This window comes from Protopterus annectens, chromosome 6.part0 (assembly GCF_019279795.1).
Source record: "Protopterus annectens isolate FY-2018-M chromosome 6.part0, PAN1.0, whole genome shotgun sequence".
Lineage (NCBI taxonomy): Eukaryota > Metazoa > Chordata > Ceratodontiformes > Protopteridae > Protopterus > Protopterus annectens.
Window position 1 is genome coordinate 619,552,782 of NC_056737.1, and position 23,307 is coordinate 619,576,088.

Genomic DNA, 23,307 nt, shown 5'->3' on the forward strand with positions numbered 1-23,307 from the left:
AACAACAAATCTTTTCCATTTACTTCAGTAAATTTTTCTAGTTGAAGCTTTGTGGGAGGACAAAGGAATGTGGTGGTAGGGGGAGGAGAGCCTGGGCTGTCTGGCCATCAATGGAAGTGAAGAAACCATGCAGTCAATTTTAAGCCTAAGATGTCTGAGTCTATCATGTCTGTTGGATGAGACAGGAGGTCTGTAAATGGATCCAGAATCCATCGCAGACTAAGATGAGGCCAAAGAAAGGGGAACCAAATATGATGAGAACAATAAGAAGCAAAGAGCATGACTGTGCTCTTCAATCAACATGCTTTCTGAAGGAATACGGGGGATTGCAGATACTGAGGAAAAGCGTAGAGGAGACCAGGGGCCAATTGTGGAGAAGAGTGTCTCTCAGTGATTCCACCCTGTGGGGGCAGCAGGGTTATAAACCTTCTGCAATTGTTAAAGGGAGATGCAAAGAGGTTGCAACAAGGCTGGTCCTATCCATGGAATATCTCTTCTGTCAGTTTCATGCTGAGTGACCATTCGTGAGGCATTAGAATGGACCTGCTTAACTTGTCTGCTATCATGCGGGATTTTCCAAGAATGAGAGTTGCTATCCGAAATTGACTGGATGAGATCACCTACTACCACGCTCTCAAGGCTTCTCGACACAGGGGATAAGACTTGGTTCCTCCTTGTTTGTTGATGTACCAGACCACAGACATGTCCATCTAAATCACAATGGTTCAAGAGGGGAGAAAGTGTCTTGGAAAGCCTGCAACACTAGGAGGACAGCTCCCATTTCTAGGACATTGATATGCATATTGGCTTCTTTGGGGGACCATATGCCTTGGATTGTTCTTCCCAAGAATTGTTCTCCAACGCAATCTGGGAAGCATCTGTGATGGCCAGAAGGAAAGCTGTCTTCCAGGAGAGAAATTTTAGCTCTGCAGAAGAAGCTGGTTCAAAGGAGGGCAGGGTGAGCTTTTCCAGCACAAAGTTAATGTCCCAAGCTGGGGTTGGTGCTCTTCTGGGTGGCCTCAAGTTGCCAGCCTCTTTTAGGAACTGTTTGATAAAAGGGTGTGAGAAAAGGGGCTGCTCAGTGGGAAAATGAGCAGAGATAGCAGAGGCATGAATTTTAACAGAGGAAAAAGAGAGGCCACTGTGTAGCAGGTCAGCTAAGTAATCCAGGATGACAGGGAGGGAGGGCTGTGCCGTACTGGCTCCCTCAGCCTGAATCCAGGTGCAGAACCTTTTCCATTTGTCACCATAAGACTTTCTAGTGCTAGGGCGTCTGGCCTCACATATAATATCTAGAACCTGTTTACTGAGGTTGGCAGATTGATCGGGGGTTAGGGAATAAGCCAAGCTGCCAAATTGCATGTCTGCAATTGGGGATGCATGAATTCCCCTTCCCTCTGGGTCAGGAGGTTTGGAATCTGAAGAAGATGCCATGGTGGCAGTGGGGACAGGCTGCGCAGCAAGGGGTTTCAGTGCTGGCAAGGCCAGTCTGGAGCTATAAGAATTGTCCCTGGTTTTTCCTCCTTTATTTTGAGCAGTACCCTGGAGATGAAAGGTAGTGGAGGAAAGGCATAGACCGATAGATTGACTCAGGGGGAGGACAGGGCATCCACTTTTCAAGCCATGCAGTGATGCTCCCTGGAGCAGAATTTGCAGAGCTGATGGTTGGTTTGGGAGGCAAAGAGGTCAACCTTCGGGATGCCCCATTTCTGCGTTATTAGGGTGAAGGTTCTTCTGTTGAGCTGCCACTCGTGTGGGTCCAGAAGATTTCTGCTTAATTGGTCTGCCAGAAAGTTGAGAGAACCTGGTAGGAATTATGCTAACGGATGTAGTTGCATGGCAGAGGCTGTGTGCCAAAGGGTCATGGCCAGCCTGCATAGAGGGTAGGAGTGAGTCCCTCTCTGATTGTTGATGTACCATATCACAGTGGTGTTGTCAGTTTTGATGAGGAGAGCTCCTGGAGAGAGAAGGGGCTTGAAAGCTATCAAGGCATGCTGCACAGCCATCATCTCTTTTTGATTGATGTGCAGAGGGATTTGCTGTGGGCTCCATTGGCCCTGTACGCACCTGCCAGCCAGTTGTGCACCCCAAGCGTAGCCTGATGGGTCTATGGTGAGGGTCTGTGCGGAGGGAGGTGGGGAGAAAGGCATTCCCTTGTTGTGGGAGCATGCTGTTGCCCACCAAAGAAAATCTTTTCTGAGGCAAGGCCTTATAGGTAGAAGAGTTTCCAGTAATTGAGAGTGGTGGCACCAAAGGTTCTTTACGTACCACTGAAGTTTCCTCATATGCAGTCCGGCATATGGAATGAGTAGTATGCAAGATGCCATGAACCCCAGAGGTTGCAGGATCTTCCTTGCAAATAGCTGGGGCCTGGTGGCTAGTTGAGAGAAGTAGGCTGTCAGGAAAATTTGTTTGTCTGGAGTAAGGTATGCCATCTGGGATGCAGTGTCCAGACTTGCTCCCAGGAAGATTATCCTTTGGGTGGCCACCTGTTTGGATTTTCTTTCATTGATCGTGTACTCTAGGAAGGTTAGTAGGGTCTTTACAAAGGCCAGGTGCTTGATCAGCTTTTCCTGGCTGTCAACTAGGTATGGGTAAATTGAATATTTCTTTGTCTGCAAAAGGCAATAGCTGGAACCAGACATTTTGTGAAATCTCTGGGAGCAGTAGATAAGGCAAAGGGAAGCACAGAGAACTGAAAGTGATGAGATCCTTCCCTGAAGCGGAGATATTTCCTGCATGATTCCCTGATAGGAATGTGGAGGTAAGCCTCTTTTAGATCCAGGGTGGCTAGCCAAGAGTCCTTGGACAGCATGGGTAGCAGCTGTTGGAGGGTGAGCATTTTGAATTTTGGGATCACCAGGAAGGTGTTTATAATTGATAGATCAAGGATGAGGTGCTAGGTGCCCTCTTTTCTGGGCACCACAAAGTCTGGAGTAGAAACCTTGGACTATCTGTTCTGCAGGAACGTGCTCTACTGCCCTCATAAACAGCAGGGAACGAACATGCTTTTGAGCCTCTGCCCACTGACTTGGTGGTAGATCTGGGTACCCTATTGGGGTTGGAAGGGTGTGGAAGGAAAATTTGTATCCCTGAGACACAATGTTCAGAACCCAGTGGTCCTTGGTAATGGTGGTACAGGTGCTTGAGTGAAAGGAGAGTTTTCCTCCTAGGGGTAAGTGATGGAGGGCAGAGGGATGGGGTGGAGGAGGTGACTCATTGTGAGCTCTTACTATAAGGGGGTGGCTTAGAACTCCCTGAGGCAGTCCACTGCTTAGATCTCTGCATTCCCTGGGGCTGCTGTCTGGGGGGGGGGGGTCTGCTTCCACAGGGCCTAGGCTGGGCCGGTTTACTGGGAGCAGGAAAGAACCAGTGTTTAGAGGGACAATGCCTGCTGAACCTAGGTGGCTGGACTTGCAAGAAATCTTTAACTGTTTGCATAGATTTTGGGTTTTCTTCCACCTTTTTTAAGACCTCTTCTGCCTTGGTGCCAAATAAATTATCTTTATGCAAGGAGGCATCCAACAATTTAGATTTGACATGGTCTGGCAGGGGGTGTTAAGTCATGCATGCTTTCTAATGACAGATCCAATGACTGCTGCCCTGCAAGAAGCTTCTAGGGCATCAAAACCACAGTGCAAGGTGTGTTTAGTTACTTGACTTGCAGAATGCATTAACTCTTGTAAATCTTTAGATTCTGCCCAAGCAGGAAAGGAAGACATTTTATGTTTAAGGAGTTCCAAGGTATGTTGTGAAATTTCAGCATATGAAACTGACAATTTAGTGCCCTCATAGCAAGAGTAGCTGAATTGTATACTTTTTTACCCCATCTGTCCAATGCTCAGGAATCCCTCTTCAACTTCAATTCAGTAGACGAAAACTCAGGTAGTAGCCGACCGGCACTCGTGTGAACTGCTTCGGGCTCCACGGCAAGAAAGACTGATGTAATGGCGTCGGCTGCCTTACTTTATACTACTGACGACCTGACGTCAGTCCTCAAACGACAGTACCCGACACAGAAATACTAGGTCTCTGGTATTCAGGGCAGCCGAGGGCTACCCTAGCAGGAATAACCCAAATGTCATGACTGCATGCAGATGCATCCTTGAAGGACATCTAAATTTTTCAATCACCTCACTGATTCCTAGAAAAGGTCCTTTGAGGAGTTGAAAAACTTACTCCCACAGCAGACAGGTTTTTACCTTTCTGTTCACATGTGAACAGTGCATCTTTAACTCTGGGGCCAGATAAAGAATGCCCATCAAAGGTAGCACTGACAAAGGAAGACTTGGTAGGACTTGGCGAAATCACACAGGGACATCCCTGAGGTACTTTCAGCTGCATGACAGATGAGCCTCATGGACGAATTTAAAACAGACTGTATGGTAGTCAACTGTGAGGCAACCAAGCTCTCTGCCTCAGATATAATGGTCCCAAAGAGGGATGTGGTAAGTTTTTTAATCAAATCACTCTGAAATCTGGTCAATTGTGCTAAATAATTAAGCGACCAAAGTGCAAAAGTCACTGAAGCATATAAATGCTTCCCAAATCTATCCAGAGCCCTGGACTTCCTGTTATGGGGATGAATGGAGAAATGTTACTGGTAGTTCCATCTTTGCAGCTGCTGCTATGACCATTGCATCAAATGAAACTCCTTTGCTCCAAAATTCCCTATCATTAGGTGGTGTCAATATCCTGCCTGGTCTCTTGTGGATCAGCTCAATGGAATCAGGTCCTTCCACACCTGTCGCGACAGCAAATCAATTAGCTCATCAGTGGGTGGAGTCATCCAGGAGGTAGATGGGCCAGCCCTAAAGGCTTCCAGGAATATTTATTCCTCTTGGGAAGGGCCGTCGGTTGACCAACCACCCCTTTGCTTGAGGATCTCTTGTATGTCTCCAAATGAGATGGCATCAGGTGGTGATCTTCCCCCTCATCAAAATCAGTATCATCCGTGACGTCTCTTGACAGCAGTTTAAGTGCCTCCTTTTGCACTTTCTCTTCAAAGAAACGTCTTTGGTGGCATGTGTGACGCCCAAGCACTGGCCCAGCAATCAAGGAGCTTCAATCCTCACCACTAACACCAGTGAGGGGAGTCCATATAGTGAAAGGATAATAAATACACAGTAAAGTACAATTTCCCTTAACAGCACACAGAGATCACAGTCAGTCTGAGGCTGGTTGCTCCCTTTCTCTCCAGGTCCCCAGTAAGACTCCCCACTGGCACAAGTCCCCAGTAAGACTCCCCACTGGCACAGTTATAAGGTCCAGACCTCAACCTACTGGGCAAGCTAAAACCTTCAGCATCTTCTCTGTCCAACCAGTGCTTCGTGTCCCTGTCCAAGTAGCTGACACACACACACTTTTATATATACAACCACACAGACAGTCCTGGGGAAGACTGGCACAGGTTCTCCAGCTGTGCCCCTTTTCTGCCCAGTCTAAAAAGTAGTACCTGCTGCCACCACCCACGAATATCAGCTACTCAAAGGCCCTTCTGAAAGGGTGTCCAATTATTACTGTGCAATATTATTATCCAAATAGTTAAGTGCTACTGAACAGTCAATGTTTATAAGAGTGACTTGGTACAGTATCACTATATACATGCAATGTACTCTAGAGCTTAAATTAACTCTACATAAAACAGCCACAGTTGAAAGGTTTAATAATATTTAATAAATAATAAAAACACATGACCACACTTCTTACTACACAATGCTAGTCAACAGTTCAGAGATCACAGAGAAATACTTAAAATAATACAGTAGCAAAAATTCTGGCATCACAGAAAAACAAACTAGTCTAATCTTATTTCCTAGCTATATCTAATAAGAGAAAACACAATTCTAAATAACTTACAGAGCAAAGCAGTCATGAAATGCTTGACTTGGCTTTCTTATATCAGAGTGCACTGTTAGATTTTTGCAGTTCAATATCCAATGCAGTCTTTTCACATTTAAGAAAACAAGCCTGTGACTTACATTAATATTTACAAATGACAGACTTATCTACAAAATTCTATATGGCTAGGCTGGCAGCCTTCACCTATCTTCACAGCATGTTCTAGAGAAGTATCGTAAGTTAACAATATACCTTGTGGGGTATCCTGGAGACTTTGAGCTGGCTGTGCCTCTGCTGTAGGAAGCCAAGGCTCAACATGCAAAGACAAGTGGGTCTGGGAAGTAGGAGCCGAGGAAGGTGGATATGTCCTTTCTCTTGGAGCAAAGAAAACTCTCTCCACTGCCTCAAAAGCAGAATGCCTCAGAGATAAAGAAACAGATGGCTCTGTGAAGACATGCTTCCGAACCACTGGTTCCTCCTTCAGACCCGAAGGCAAACCACTCAAAGCAGGGGTTGTAGCTCAGCTGTCGAGAGCAAAGGCTCTGAGGGGCAGAGACAGTTCCGGCAATCTCAAAGTCAACTCTAACACCTCGGATCCAGTTCCGACTCTACAGCTCTGAGAATCATCTGGCCCAGACTCAGAGACAGTAGTGGCGTAGAAGATAGAAGGGTCTTCAGATCCAATACAGCTGGATCCAGGATTCTCAGATCCAAATGCCCTGAAACCAAATGTCAGATTAGAGAAGGAGGCAAAATATGTGAGGTAGCAATGGTAAAGGTCTCCTGACATGATTGGAGGAGGAGCTGGGAGAACCCAGATTTGAACTTGCATAGAGAGAAATTTCCTCATCATTCTATCCATATCTGCTTCCATTAGACTTCTGGAGGAACAAGAAGATGAAGCAACAGACAAAGACCTAGAATGGTGATGTCTTTCCAGGAAAGGAAATGGGAAAATATCAGATCCAGAGTCGAAGGAGACTCCGAGATGACCTGTTCTTGTGCTTTTTCTGATCCAAGGGGTCTATTCTGACATCATAGATTTTTTATCCAAAGTAGTCAGACCGGAGGACTTCATCTTTGGATATGACGCTTTTGATATTTTTAGAAGCAGTTCCAAGCTCGGAGCTGAAGAACCTGAAGGGTCAGAGGGATGCTTTTTGGCCTCTTTTTTATCAACCTTCTATGGGGTTTGAACCACAAATGCTGTATTAGAGGATGTGGAAGGTAGTAATCCTCTCAAAATCAGTTTAGTTCTGTGGTCAATAAGGGCCCTAAAATTAAAGGCCTTACATATATTACATGCAGAATCCAAATGGGCCAGGCCTGAAAAATTCACACACATATCATGTGCACCAGATAACAGAATCTTTTGGCCACAGTCCTTACATTTTTTAAGGAAGGGCAAGACAGGATACAACTCCAAAAAGAAAAAAGGTTAGATATATAAAATCTGCCTTTACTCACAAGAAACAAGCTATAGCTCAAGAGCCAACAGTGATCACGTCCTTATGCAAAGGTGGCAAACAGGATCTAAAGTATGGTAAAGGACTAATATATTATGCGTAAGGGAGGAGCTTCAGAGTTTTCCGTGTTCCAAGAGCTGGAAAAAGTGGCAGAGTCAGATCCGAGGGTCGAATCTGAACCTATTTATTGAGGAATCTGAACCCATTTATTGAGGAATGAATGAAAATAACATCAGATCTGGTGATACTCACATACATGGTCTTGTGCATCAGACTACATCGCATGAAAGAAATGAAGATGGTGACATATGCCATACTGTTACACCACCACTATCTTGACATCGGACAGCAAAGGCTGTCCACCAGCAGTAGAGACTAACAGTAAACTTAAGGAACACTGTAACAACACGTTTTACAAAACCACATTAAGGAAATAGATACATCACATGCATTCAAGTTTCTGATACTTAAAAGTATGACAGAAGCATTTAGGGGTGGTGATATCAAGGTTAGAACTGAAGGAGGAGGAGAACTAAACTAGATTTTTAGATTTAAATCACACATTTACCCTGGGCTTAACGACATGGTCACTTTAAGACTTCATCTAAGATACCTGCACAAACAGGTTCACTAACTGCATTTAATCATGTGATATTCTTTAACAACTGTATATAAATCAATGTTTTTAGTTCCCTTGATGTCAGTCTGATGAAGCCTTAATGGTAGAAGTGTTGTATCACTTGCGTTTTAAATGTTTTTATCAAATTTTTATCAGTATTAAAATTTGAGATCATTTCACTCGTTCATGGTTCCAGATACTACTATTTTTTGACTACTTAGCATCTTTCATATGCTAATACAATTTTGGATCCTGTTCATACCCTACTTCACATTAAAAGAAGTTCATGTGATTAACATGAAGAGCAATATGAAATGACATCACTCAGTGGAAGAAATTCAGGAAGCATTAATACCTGACAGTATGAACTCAGGCAGCATTACTACAAGTCAGCCCAAGGCTAATGTATCTTCACAGAATACATATCCGATATAGTCTGGGTCTGGTAGGCAACAATACCGCATTTAGGTTAGTTCATTAAATTAAGAGACTAAGAGATTCCTTCATTTAAAAGCACACATTTCTGATTTTCCTCACTACTTCTGTCAGACATTTCTGAACAAATGAAGAAATAGTGAACTTGGATAACATGCAGTTGTTTAAAGTCCCTTCATACATGGCTATATCATTTACTTATTTTTCTCATACTATAACTGCATAGTTTCATTCTGCTTGGTGCCCTCACCAATTCTGATTTTTTTTTTTAACATGACAGTATATACCCAATCAGACTGTGGCTCTAGACCACTGCTGTACAATCAGTTACCAAGCTGGCAAGGGACATGCAAGCCCCTGCATCTGACTGCTAGACTAGCATAAGGGTGTGAGAGTTGTCAGAAGGCATTTGATTAACTATGAATGACAACGGCAGATAATGCACTAGGACCGGACTTTGAAATAAATAATGGTGCAGTGATGGACTGGGGCGAGATGTCTAATTCCACTTTTTCCTAAAGCCAACCTGCTGGGGTTGCGTACATCAAATAAATCCAGTTACTACCTAGTCTAACCTGACACTGTGCTGAGGATTTTGAGTTCTTTTAAATTACTGTTAAGGTCTATTAACTTTTGCTAATGCCTGGATAGTCTTACTATGCTTAGTCTCCTTGCCATCTTAAAAGCTTGAGCCACATGACTACGCCTACCAATCAGACTGTGTTTTCTAGCTGGCTGTTTGCACAGTCATGTAGTTACTGAGATGGAGGGGACTTTTTAAGTCCTGGTGCTAAGACTGATATATGGCTGTAGGTTCCTACATTAGTTAATGGCGGGCATATATTATAAGAGAATAAAAATACAGGTAAAGTATTAAGCCGCAATGTAGTTGTCTCAAATTGGCTGAATCTTAGGGAGAGACGTTTCTCCCTTCCTGGGTTACTTGATGGATGCTAGACAAGCAAGGTGTTTCAAGTCCCCGCAAGCTTCTGTTTATTAATAATGATTTTTGAAGTGCCTTCGAGTCAAGTGGCACACACTTACCATACAACCAGTTGTTGAGAAAAACTTTGTATTTTCCTGGTGAAGTGGATGTCCACATGAACATTGACAATGTAGAAGGAACTGTGGCAGTGGACATGGTCCAAAACCTACTCCACAGAAGAGGAGGGGACAGCAGGAATATCAGTCTATGGCCTATACTAAAGGATATGATCAATGATATTTACCTGGATCAAGGCTATAGGAATGGATTCTTGGGACAAAATATACTGAGATAAGAGATGGGGACATGAGTGTCTTAGACCTTCCGAGTTACTTTCAGGAAGTAAAACTGAAGGTTATATATCAGTTATGGGCCTCTGAAGTTAGACCAGTATAGAAGCAGATATTATTAGCTATAATTATCTTGCTAAGACACAGCTGGCATAATGATTAAAATCTTTGCCTCTCATGTACTAGGTACAAGATTTGATTCCGACCTCCAGCCACTGCATGTGTGGGCATACATTATGACAATGTTGCCTCTGTGTGGTTCCTCCCATCTCAGAAAATCATACTGGATGTTTCAACCTCCACCTCATCCAGGAATGGAGTTGTGGGCAGCAAATGAGAATCCAGATGGTGCCTAACAATCACTTTAGGCATCAACTGTAGAGTGCATTATCCTCTATGCTGTAAGTCTGTGTGCCTACCATAAAGCCCAGCAATCCTGGATGAATAAGCTACTGACCAACTGGTGTGCGGCTACCCCACCTTGTGCTATCTGGCATACCTCTACTGACAGAAAGCTGGACATAAAACCCATCAACCTGCCAAACATGAACTAAGGATTGCTACACTCAATACAAGTTAACTAACAGGATACAGCTCCTCCTTATGCAAGAAGCTGGACATTTTGTAACCTTGGTGGAATGCCAACATCAATAGGTTGTATAACAAAAGGAAGGAAATCTTGGCAAAAATTAAGTCGTGCAATGCCAAGCAAGGTAAAAGACTTGCTCATCAAGCTAAACAAGCAACTCATGGGGGCTAATCAAGTCTACAAAGCTAAATCTAAGGTAAAATAGCCTCATAGGCCAAAGACAAATTACAAGGGATTCGTCAGCTACCTTCACAACCTCAAATGCAATACACAACACTATGTCAAATTAATTGTAAATGAAGCCACCTATATTGAGCTGGAAGATGTAGCAAATCTACTGTCTGACAAATTTAGCTCCAGTTTTACTCCCCGCTCCACCTGACACCTATCAGGAAATATTCTCAGATATAACACCCCCAATTATCACTACGGGATAGGTCCTCAATGCACTCTCTAAGACCAGCAAAACTATTGATGGGCCCCAATATCATCCCAGGATACCGCCTTAATTACATGAAACATAACCTATCAGGACTACTAGAATCACTTTTTAACTGTAGCCTTGAGACAGGTCAGAATGCCCCCTTAATTACATGAAACACAACCTATCATGCTACTAGAATCACTTTTTAAACATAGCCTTGAGATAGGCATTATGCTAAGCAAATAGAGGACTGCAACTGTCATTCCTCTGCATAAGTGCAGGCCATCAACGTACCCAGAAAAGTACAGACCCATAAGTCTCACTAGTCTCGTATGCAAAGCCATAGAAGGAATTATCATGGAAATGATAAACAATGCTATAGGAACGCTTCACACACTGGATTCAACAAAGTTTGATTTCATCATGGACAGATCATGCCTACTTAACCTTTTGGACTTCTTCAAGGTTGCCAAAGTAATGGACGGGGGCAAAATGGGGCATCCTGTCTACCTTGACCTAGCCAAAGCATTCACCACAATACCTTACTTGGGCACTGTATACAAACTTATGAAATTAGGTATAAACACCCCTGTCACCTGCTGGATATCCAGATGGCTCAAAGACAGGACACAAGAAGTGAGGATAGGGGAGTCTAACATCACACAAAAAAACAGCAAAACGAAAGCTGGAACCACTAGGCTGTAGTGTAATCCAATATTTATTAAAACAAGCTGTCATAAAAACAAGTAAAAAGCTCTATAAATGCTTTCGGGTGTTGCCCCTTCATCAGATGAGTTCATCAAAGTTCCAGCTTTGTTTTTGTTGTTTGCTGTATTTGGAGTGTCAGGTGGAACCTTTGGTGAACATTTTCCACTTTCTTTGCTTGGGGTAACATCACAAAAAGCCAGTCACTTGCAAAGTCTCTCATGGCTCAGTGCTGGGATTGCTCTTTTTTGGTTTCTACTTCTCTGAACTCAATTCCAACAACAAGGGTCGACAGCTGACCAAAACTGGAGATGATTGCAAACAAAAAGCAGTCATAAAATTCCCCACAGACAAAAATACTTTCAAGAAGGCCTGACATAGCCTGATAATTGGTGCCAGAGTTGCAATCTAAAACTCAATGCCAAGTGCATGATAGTATTCTTTGGGAAGATGGCTACCCCTGGAAAATGCCTCACTGATAATAATACTCCCAACAGTACACCCAGTTGGTCAGGGATTAGGTAAATCACGTAGAAAGTAACCTAGCCTTTGATCATCATGTGTAGAAAGAAGTAAGGAAATCATTCTATGTAGCTCTACTTATAAGCAACGGCATGGCATCCAAGTATGTCATTGTTCTGCTGTACTCGGCTATCATCAGACCAATCATTAAGTACAACATCCCCTTTGGTATATGCAACAAACAGAACATCAACAGAGGTTCTTCACAAAAAGAACACATGGTATAAACAATAGGCCAACGCAGACTGCCTCAAAGCTCTATCCCTGTACTCAGTCTCCAAGTGACTGCTGAGAGGCGATCTATGTCTGGCCTACAAAGCATTCTGTGATCCCACTTTTATGGACCTGCTGCACATTTGCAAAACAAACAGCATCAGAATTACCTATCTAAAGACCTAAACCTTGTCTGCAACATAAACAGGACACACTGGAGGGACAGATGTGTGTCTCAGAGACTACCCCTCCTCTGGAACAAGCTTCTCATCCACATGAATCAGAGTTTTTCCCTAACCCAGCTCAAGTGCAACCTGGACCAGTGGATGGGGACTCGGAAAGTGACATCTGGTCTGGCAGTTATCTCTCTTAGTCAAGAGACAGCTTGTAAATGCCTACATAGACTCTTAAAATAACTCTAGGGCATTAACACTTGTCATATACATTTGGGAAGCCTGACTAGGCTTTCACATACAGAAAGATGTCTATTTTCTCTGGTATGTTTTCTGGTAGGCCTATGGGGATGTGAGTATTTGAACTATCCCTTATCGGACTTAGAAGAGTACATGGCCATTGATGGAACTAGTGTGACTATGCAGTCAGACGGAGGGAGTGAAGGTCCAGCTTAGGCTTGGTGGATAGATGGGACACAAAAGGGGCTCAGGTTTAAAGTTTTCTATAGGAGATGATGCCAAAACAGAAGAAACCACATCTGTTGAGGACAAATACTATTAGAATGACTCTGGACTTGTCTGCCCTGGCTTACTGAATTAATTTTGGGATATAGGGAAATAGGGAAAAATGTAAAGGAGTCTTTGGGATTATTTTTGGACAAACATGTCCCTGAGATTTCCCCTCCAGAGGCGAGATTAAGGAAAATAAGTTGCTGCATTTAGCACTGGTTGGAGATGCAAACAGATCATACCAAGGCTTCCCCAGCAACAGAAAATCTTACATAATGCACGGAGACTGTCTACTAGAGAACTGGCTTCTTCCAGAACGTGTCCAGCTATAGGAAATTGGTTTCTGTAAACAACTTATCCCCATACTTTTATCTCTTCTAAACAAACAGGGTAAGATTTTGTTTGCAGAAAATGTCTAGAAAGATGCAACTTGGTCTTTAGCTTACATCTTTACAAAGTACGTCATAAATAGATCGCCTATTGAAAGCTTGGTATTTTATACCCGAAGATGAAGAATAAAACCAGTAAAAGGGTAAAGCTAATGTAGTACAGTAATTACGGTAATAGCACACATTTAGTACAATTTTCTAGCATTTAGTAATGGCTCCCCATCTACCAGCTTTTCGCCATTGTATCTTAACGTTTGTAACTCCTACTCTATGAATGGTCAAAAGAAGTGTGAATTGACTCTCAGCTTGATGTCGTTCTCTGACCTGGTTTGTAGTTGCCTGTTTATGCAAAATGCATACTAGGTCTTGAGATGGTGCAAACAAGATGGTGACAGACAGCTGCTTAGGTCAACCTCAATACGAATTTTAATTTTAATGTAGCTTTTCCAAGCTGAGTAACTTTCATTTTCTACAGTCAGGGCTATTATATACTGTTAACAAATAAAGACTGTGAATCTCTAAGTTTGTGTTTTTTTGCCAGTTTGCCATCATTCAGTAATTAGGAAGGCTCCGTTAGCATTTATGACTTTTTACAACACATCTGTCAAACAGCCAGAGTTCCCAGGCTTTTTAATCTTCAAGGCTTTCAAGTGTTCTGGTTGCAGCAATCTTCCTTAGTGGGGGCCAAGCATTTGTGACTGCTGCTCAGAGCTTATGGTGTGCTGTTTACTGCATTCAGACTGCAGTGTTTACTGCCATCTCATAATCTTAGGACAGTTTTAATCCTCAGCATTTAGAGTTGATTTATTTTGTGCCTGGGACTATTTCACATTACAGTCTGTGATGTTCTTTGGATATTTCAGGCACTTTGAACAGGTGTTCTTTGGTTATGTCAAGCATTTAGGACAGGTTACTGCATTTGGGACTTTCTCTAGTCCACAGTGATGCAGAGCCATAGACAAGTGTGGCTGTTGGCCAATTGTTTTGTTTGCAGACTATTTGTGTTTGATGTCCAATGCCTGTACGTCAAAGATGGCTGCTTTAACCTTTGGTGTTTTCTTTCAGTGTTAGCTGTAGCAAATGTACTGTGATATGTGTTGCTGTGCAGAATTTCTCAGTGCTTGTGAATAGTTTCTCCTTTATGTCACTTTTATGTACATATATCGTAAGTGCTATTTTACTGGCCCTTGCTTGTGCTGGATGTCTTTGTTCTTTGGCCATTGTTTGATTACCACTTTGTTTTATTTTATGCTTTACTTGTATATATTTATCAACTAAAGGTTTTACTAAGTTGATTTTCTATTCTTTTTAACTTGTATGCAGTACATCCTCATGATTTATTAAATCTTGTAATAATTTACATTATTTTCATGTGTTTCACTGCACTACTTCACTTGAGACTTTTCTGTACTATGTATAAGCAAATTAATAAAGTAGTTGTAGATGAAGACGTTTCAGATTCTGATTTCCAGATACAAGTTGCCTAATATTATCATCACACGTGTACCCTAAGCAGTCTGACCACCACTCGAGTTAATCCTACACTCTTTATACTATTACTAGTATTTATACAGTCTATCCTGTCAGTGGTCAACAGTATAACAGGACTACTGTGCTATTTTGTAATTATCACTGCTAAAATAGCTTGGGCAGATGAAAAGCTAGTAAGGCTGTATGCAAAAGTGAAGACAGAGACCAAGAAAATCACACTGAATACCTGCTCTTATGCCAAATGCAACAAAGCCCCCTATAATGCTGCAGTATATGTGACTGACACACACACACACACACACACACACACACACACACACACACACACACAATACGTGGAAAAGAAAATCACAAGAAGTAATATACTTAGCTTCATGCTATTAAAAGTAAAGTAAACGTGTTATGTTCCTTTAAAATGAAATCAATTTTTTTTTAATTTTCAAAAGCATGTCTTCATTCAATTTCTGTTGTGAAAACATAATAAAAGGATCTTGGAGTCCAGCATCTAAATTCAGATAGAACTACTTCATGGACTTAAGAATTCCTTCAATCTGACAATGCTGCTTACCCCTTTGAACAGATCACAAAGGCTAGAAAGGTGAAGCAATACTACTACACAACACAAACATGTTTCATAGTCACCTCAGCTAGATCTTCAAAGCAACTTCCAACCAGAGGATGAGGGCTACTTTCATCTGTCATTTCCACAGTGTCCTCTATCAGACCCAACAGCTTCACAGTTAGTTCATGAATATCCAGAATGTTGCTGAATATCACTTCAATATCCTGAAAGCAAACACAACCACATTTGTAAAACAACTTTGAATCCTTTTTCATGTAATCTTTTTGTGTTCTATTTAGATGTTTTTTTTTACTAAAGTCCTTCTATCTATCACTTTCAACAGTGAAGAGGCAGACAATAATACACAAGGGGTCTAACCTAATGATATAAAACATCAGATGATCAGGATTTAAAAAAACACTGCTGTAAGAACGTTTCACTCAATAAATGCTGAAAGACTATAATATGAAGTAGGACAGAAATATATTACTGCAAAAGTCATAAATATGAAAGTGTTTTCAGTACTTTAAACAGTAAACTTGGTAACACCACTGCAAAACCTAAACACATGAAACTTGTCAACAGCTAAGCAGTGCAAACAACACACACATACAATTCAACATTGTTGTTGTGTCTTTCGGCTTTTCCCGGTTAGGGGTCGCCACAGCGGAACTCCGGTCCGCTAATGATTGGCAGTAGATTTTTACATGCCGAGTTGCCAGCTCTGACGCACAACCTTCAACGAAGGTATGCCCATTCACGCATGTCTCCACAGAGAAGACACTCTAGCTGAGAATCGAACAAGATAACTTCTTACTGTGAGGCGACAACGCTACCGCAGCACACATACAATTCAACATTATATACATTAAAGATCTATATCTGTTTAATGAAGTAGACTAACACAAGCTGAGAATCACTGGTCCAGTTGTTAATACCTGTAAAACAGTGAAATATTCAAACTAACAGGAATACTGGGTCAGAAAATGTACTGCAGTTTTGCACGAAGTATGCAAGGTGCCTATACTGCACTAACTAATGCATAAAGCTTTTCTCCCCAGGCCTCCACTGAAAATAGGCCATGCTGGCCCAGTGGACTTCCCTGGTAATCAAATGGATCATAAATATATAAAGTAAAGCAAAGAATGTGTCTGTATTTTCTTAACCAAGCAAATTCAAAAAGAAAAAGTAATACCCAAAGCCATGCATTTTAATACAATACTACTGAAAATTTCACAGTAAAGTCTGCCAGAGAGAAGTTATCTCTAACTGAAGCTGTACTGAATTTATAGATATTGTCAGGTCATTTTATGAATACACTGAAAAGATTGTGATAGCTGGTGCACAAAATAAAAGCACACAATTAATAATCACATTAAATAATTTATATTAAAGGTGTGTACTCACCATAACTATGCAGCTGCATTGTCCATTTTCATTCTTCCTCACGGTATAGGTTGTGGATATTACTCGGACGCATATCTCACACTTATGGATCCAACTCTCAAGCTTCTCCCTCTACCCATAATAACCCAGCTAGTCTACAATAAATACCTCAAATCAAGTTTTCCACCTTTAGATATATATATATATATACATACATACATACATATATATATGATAGATTACGTAAAAGAAAAGCAAGAGTAAGGCAGGGCTCAAACCTGAAACTAAAGGTTCCAAAAAATCCATAACATCAATTCAGATTGAGTAAGAATGAAAATGCACAACACAGACACATACTTATGGTGAATACATAATGTTTATATCTGACCCTGTCCTTTTCATTCTTCCTCAGCATATGGGACAGAATCCTCAGCTACATGAATCTTGGGTGGCGCTCATGGAAGGATAATCCGAGAGAACTGCTGAACCAAAAGTAGCTATGCTTCTAGAAGTTGAATCTAGTTTGTAATGAGCAATAAAGGTATGAGCATTAGATCAGGTAGCTGCTGCACAAATGTCATCAATGGAAGTTCTAGACCAGAAGACAGAAGAAATGGATCAGGCTGAATGTGCTTTAGGAGGTTTTGATAGGGAGAGACCTTGCTGAGTATATACAAAGGTAATACAATCAGTAATCCATTGGGCCACAGTGACTTTAGAAACTGGTGATCCCAGTCTGTTCAGTGAGAACAAAAAACAAACTGGTCTGTTTTCCTGAATTCCTTAGTCCGTAAATAGAAATGTATATGTCTATGCACATCTAAAAGATGTAGCATGTACTCTCCCTTATTTCAAAAATTAGGAAAGAAGACAGGCAGATGAACTGATTGATATTTGATTCAAAGGCTAATTTTGGTAGGAATGGTTGATTAGTTCGTAAAGTAACTCTGTTTTGTGAAAAATAACGTAAGGAAAAGTACAGTTTTGTACCTACCATAAATGTAGATGTCCGATAGGTATGCATCTGCAGTCCTAACATATGGGTTTGTCCTGCCTCAGGCAGCCCTTCGGTCGGCCGGATTCCAAAGTCTGGGTCTGGCCTCAGCTGATGTCGCACTTCAGCCGACGTCATAGCTGCTGTTTGTTGGGTATAAAGGCATCAGCCGACGCCATTTTCCTCAGTGTTTCTTGCCCCAGATGCCAGGTGCCCTCTAGGAAGGCTAAATTTGGATAAATGCAAATAATTCCAAACAGTAGAGAGCAAACAATATGAATATATATATATATATATATATATATATATATATATATATACACATATATACAAACAAATACACCATAATAGATTCCCCCAGCTAGCTAAAAGAGGGGTAAATACCCTAGGAATACCACAGAGGGGATGGAGGGTGGGTAATCCTGACTGCAGATGCATACCTATCGGACATCTACATTTATGGTAGGTACAAAACTGTACTATGTCCTTCAAGGATGCATCTGCAGTCCTAACATATGGGTAGAATACCATAGCCAAACTGGGGGAGGAGGCACTAAGATAAAGATGGTGTAGTTAAGATCCCTTGCAAAACAGCAGTTGCAAAACCTGCTCAGGATCTAGAGTATAAGGGTAGATTATAATGCTTGGCAAATGTATGCACGGAGCTCCAAGTAGCAGCTTCTAAAATGACTTTAGTAGCCACTCCTCGTAGGAAAGCTGTAGTGGTGGCTGTAGCTCTTGTGGAATGAGGTCTGATATTATCAGGAGTTGTCTTTCCATGAAAAGAATAGCAAAATTGAATGCAATTTCCTATCCATTTTGAGATTGTCTGTTTTGAAATTGCTTTTCCTTGCATTCCTGTTGCATATGCTACCAGAAGCTGGTCAGTTTTTCTGCTGGTCTTAGTTCTGTCCAGATAGTAGCGTAATTGTCTGTGTACATCCAAGGTATGTAGCAGTCTTTCCCCCCTGTTCTGTGGGTTGGGGAAGAATGTAGGTAAATGAATCGTTTGGTTCAATGATACTCTGGAGACCACTTTTGGCATAAAGGTAGGGTTAGTTCTCAGAGAGACTCTGTCCTGATAGAAGATAAGGAAGGGTTGTACTGCCATTAATGCCTGTAACTCGGATACCCTTCTTGCTGAAGTAATTGCTAGCAGGAAAGCAGTTTTCCAAGACAAGAATTGTAATTCTGCTGTTGCTGCTGGTTCAAAAGGGGGAAGTGTTAACTTTTCCAGCACAAAGTTGAGATCCCATGTAGGTAAAGGTGGTTTCCTTGGAGGTTTTACATTTTTGATTCCTCTCAAGAACTGCCTGAGTAGAGGATGAGAGAAGACAGGAGGATCCATGTGGTATTCTGCTGAAATTGCTGATGCATGAATCTTAATGGAGGAGTAAGACAGGCCATTGTGGAACAGCTCTGCTAAATATTCCAGGATGTGTGCTATGTTTGCCAATGAGACATTTTCTCCCTTTGCTGCACTCCAAATTAGGTATCTTTTCCACTTGGCTGAATAAGTCTTCCTTGTGGAGGGTCGGCGTGCCTCCAGGATAATGTCCTTAACCCTCTGAGATAAACCTGGGTTATTTTGTTTTATGCAATATTCCAAGCAGCTAGCTGCAGTGTTTTCAAGTTTGGATGTAGGATCTTGTAGTTGTCCTGTGTTAATAGTAAGGGGCATAGAGATAGTGGCCATGCGTGTGTCCGAGACATGCTCCTCAGTAGCGGGTACCAATGTTGCCTCGGCCAGTCTGGAGCAATCAGAATTACCCTTGGCTGATCCTCTCTGATCTTCAGTAGAACTTTGTACATCAAGGGAAGAGGTGGAAATGCATATGCTATCAGGTTTTTCCAGCTGAAGGAAAGGGAGTCCACCCTCCAAGCAAGTGGGTGGTATGCTCTTGTGCAGAATTTCTTCAATTGGTTGTTGTGTGGGGAGGCGAACAGGTCTATCTGTGGTAGTCCCCATTTCTTTGTTATGGCTTTGAAGATATCTGGATGCAGCATCCATTCGTGAGCATCCGTGGTAGTTCTGCTTAAGGTGTCTGCTAGAGAATTTTCTTTTCCTGGTACAAATCTGGCCTGAAGTTGAATGTTGAGATTCAGGGCCACATTCCACAGGTCCACTGCCATCTGGCATAGAGGATATGAATGTGTACCTCCCTGTTTGTTGATGTACCACATGACTGCGGTATTGTCCGTCCTTATCAGCAGATGACCCTGTTGAAGGAGTGGTCTGAATGCCTGGATCGCATGTTTCACTGCCAGCATCTCCTTTAGATTTATGTGTAGATTCAGCTGGTCTTGGGTCCATATGCCTTGTATACACTTGTCCACCATGTGTGCCCCCCATCCTAGGTCTGAGGCGTCCGTGGTGATGGTTTGGCTTGGATGAGGTTTGTGGAAAGGCAATCCTCTGTTCAACTGACAGGCCTGAGCCCACCACAGGAATTCTTGCTTCAGGCATGGAATTATTGGAATCTGGGCTTCTAGACTGTGCTTGTGTTGAGACCATACATTCCTTAGGTACCATTGCAACTTCCTCATATGCAGCCTGGCATGCGGAACCAATATTATGCAAGATGCCATGTAACCCAGGGCTTGCAGGACTTTCCTTGCAGTAAGGTGAGTTTGTAGTGTTAATGTCATGAAGTAGACTGGTAGTTGCTTTTGTTTTTCTTCTGTGAGAAAAGCCATTTGAGTTGTTGTATCCAGTTCTGCACCCAAGAATGTTATCCTTTGGGATGGTACTAGTCTTGACTTTTGCATGTTGACTGTGTATCCCAAGGCTTGCAACAGTTGTATGACATTTTCCAAATCTTTTGTTAATTTTTCCTTGTTGTCCGCTTGTATTAGGCAGTCGTCCAGGTATGGGTAAATTTGAATTCCCTGAAGCCTGCAATGAGCAATTACTGATGCCAGGCATTTCGTGAATACTCTGGGCGCAGTAGATAAGCCAAAGGGCAATGCTGAGAATTGATAATGCTCTGATCCTGCAAGAAATCTGAGTTGTCTTCTGCAATCTTATCGTATAGGGACGTGCAGGTATGCCTCCTTGAGATCTAGAGTCACCAGCCAAGACTCCTTGCCCAGCATGGGAAGAAGTTGCTGGAGGGTCAGCATTTTGAATTTTGGAACAATGAGATATGTGTTCAGTGCGGACAAGTCGAGAATAGGTCTCCATTGATTTTCTTTTCTTGGTACAAGGAAAAGCCTGGAGTAAAATCCTTGGCCTTGCTCCATAGGCGGTACCTTTTCTATAGCTCTCATCCTTAGTAAGTTGTTGATTTGTCTTACGAGCGTCTGTTTTTTGGCTTGGTGGTAGGTTTGGCATTCCTCTCTTTTTTGGTAGAGTGTGGAAGTGAAACCTGTAGCCCTTGTCTATTGTTTGTAAAGTCCATTTGTCTCCTGTGATGTAATGCCAGTTGTCGGAAAATAAGGCTAGTTTTCCGCCCAAGGGTGCTTCCAGTTGTTCCCTGGTAGGCGGAACCAGAGCCAAGTCATTGTGTCTGCCCTGTGGAAGTGGTTGTAGCTGAATCTGTGGCAGTACTTCTCTGGTTGGTAGGTTGCCACTGACGTCCCCTGTAGGCATCCCTAGACTGACCTCTGCCTCTTGGGCGTCTATTTCTGCCTCTCTGTGCTCTGGAGTTGTCTGGAAAGGACAAATTCTTCGAAGGCCAATTTCTGCTAAACCTCGGAGGTTGGACCTGTAAGAAATCCTTGACTGTTTGGACAGATTTTGCTTTTTCTTCCACCTTCTTTAGAACCTCCTGTGCAGGGGAGCCAAACAAACTTTGTTTCTCCATGGGAGCATCCAGGAGTTTTGACTTAACATGGTCTGGTAAGGATTGTTCTTTTAACCAGGCATGCCTTCGAATCACTGTTCCAGTCATAGCTGATGTAAAGGAAGCCTCCAGTGCATCATAGCCACATTTTAAGAAATGGTTACTGACCTGCTGAGAGTTATGTACCAAATCCTGAAGGGACTTGCGGTCTATAGGTTCAGGAGAGGACAGTTTTTTATTTAGCTGGTCTAACAAAAATCCCTGGTACTGAATCATGTGAAATTGACAGTTTAAGGCCCTGGCCGAAAGAGTAGCAGAAGTATAAACCTTTTTACCCCATCTCTCTAATGCTCTAGATTCCCTTTCAGAGGGAAGAGGGTTTTTGGCAGAGGCAGCTGCCACACCTTTAGGGCCCTGTGAAATGGTTTCAGGGTCTGCAACAGGAGCCTTATACAAATGGTAGTGTGTGTCCGGAACCCTATAATATCTGTCAGGCTTGGCAGGGGCCGGAGGAAGAGAATCAGGGGCAGTACAGGCATCATTATATGCATCATCAACAACTGTTAGTACTGGAGGAATGGCTAAAGGCCTATGCTGTGGTAAGTGTAAAAAAGTCCTTAGCCTTTTCCTTGAATCTGAAAAATCCTGGCCCTGCCATTGGAAGTGTTTCCTCATAGCATGTAAGGTTTCCCCAAAAGAAAATTCTTCAGGAGGAGAAGCAGAAGGAATGTAGTCTTCTGCATCAGAATCCTCATAAGGAGAATATGGGCCTTCGTGAGGGTCTGAGTCATCCGAGGAATAGTCTGTAGAGACAGGTTCTGGGGGTTCAGTCCTAGGCCTCTTATCTGGAGGGGGCTGAAAGGCCCTGTCTGGGTGAGGTTGGGATCCCCTGATCAAAGAAATGAGATCCTCAGCCAGGCTGAGTATTTGGGAACTAGAGGTAGGCCTATGTGAGGGAGTTTTAGCAGGTAAGGCCTTAGAAGATTTAGCTGCTTTAGCCCTGGCAAAAGCCTTGATAGACATAGAAGCAGGGGGTCTAGCAGCCCCACGTGCAGGGGTAGATATGTCTAAAGGAATAGTGTCTGACAAATCCTGGGTGCCTGCTTCTGTAGCAGTAAATTCAGTAGCAGATTCAGCCAAGCTCTGTGAGGCCTCGGCTATCAGAGGCATGCTTTCGGCCGAAGGAAGAACCGAGGGCTCGGTTTCAGCCGAAACCGAGACACTCTCAGTTGGCCTAACCGTGGTTTCAGCCGAAACCGCGGACCGCGAGTGTCGGTCCTTTTCCTTGCGCTTTTTAACTAACTGTGTAGTCGGAGTCTCCGACGGCATTTTGTATGCAAAAGCGGGACCAAAAAACTCCTCTGCAAACTCCGACCGACGTCTAAGCGTCTGTCGGTTGAAGGAAGCACAGGCTAGACAAGCTGATACGTCGTGGTCTGGGCCTAAGCAAGGAAGGCAGTAAGAGTGGAAATCCTTATGAGGTATTTGTTTTCCACAAGTTAAACAATTACTTACTTTGTCTGACATCGGCTGAGGCAAGAAAGAGTCCCCAACGGGGTACTTAGCTTTTTAGAAGTCTTCGGTAGTAGAAATCTCTGGATCTGACCGACCGGCACTTGCGAACAGCTTCTGCTTCGGGCACCGCGCGGCAAGAAAGACTGAGGAAAATGGTGTCGGCTGATGCCTTTATACCCAACAAACAGCAGCTATGACGTCGGGTGAAGTGCGACATCAGCCGAGGCCAGACCCAGACTTTGGAATCCGGCCAACCGAAGGGCTGCCTGAGGCAGGACAACCCATATGTTAGGACTGCAGATGCATCCTTGAAGGACATCTTGGATGATAGAACCTAGTGCTCATAAATTCTTCTCCTGATGTAACAGCTACCAGAAATGCTCTTTTCCAAGGAAAAATTTTTAAATCAGTTT

General features: G+C 42.7%; 1 protein-coding gene across 1 annotated transcript in view; it reads right to left on the minus strand.

Annotated features, from left to right (window-relative positions):
• The window catches only part of SOS2 (SOS Ras/Rho guanine nucleotide exchange factor 2), a 2,018,564-nt gene that overhangs the window by 1,379,211 nt on the left and 616,046 nt on the right, over positions 1 to 23,307 (minus strand). The window contains exon 6 of the mRNA XM_044074288.1: positions 15,295 to 15,438. Coding sequence (XP_043930223.1) covers positions 15,295 to 15,438 — 144 coding nt within the window. The remainder of the gene's footprint in view (positions 1 to 15,294; positions 15,439 to 23,307) is intronic.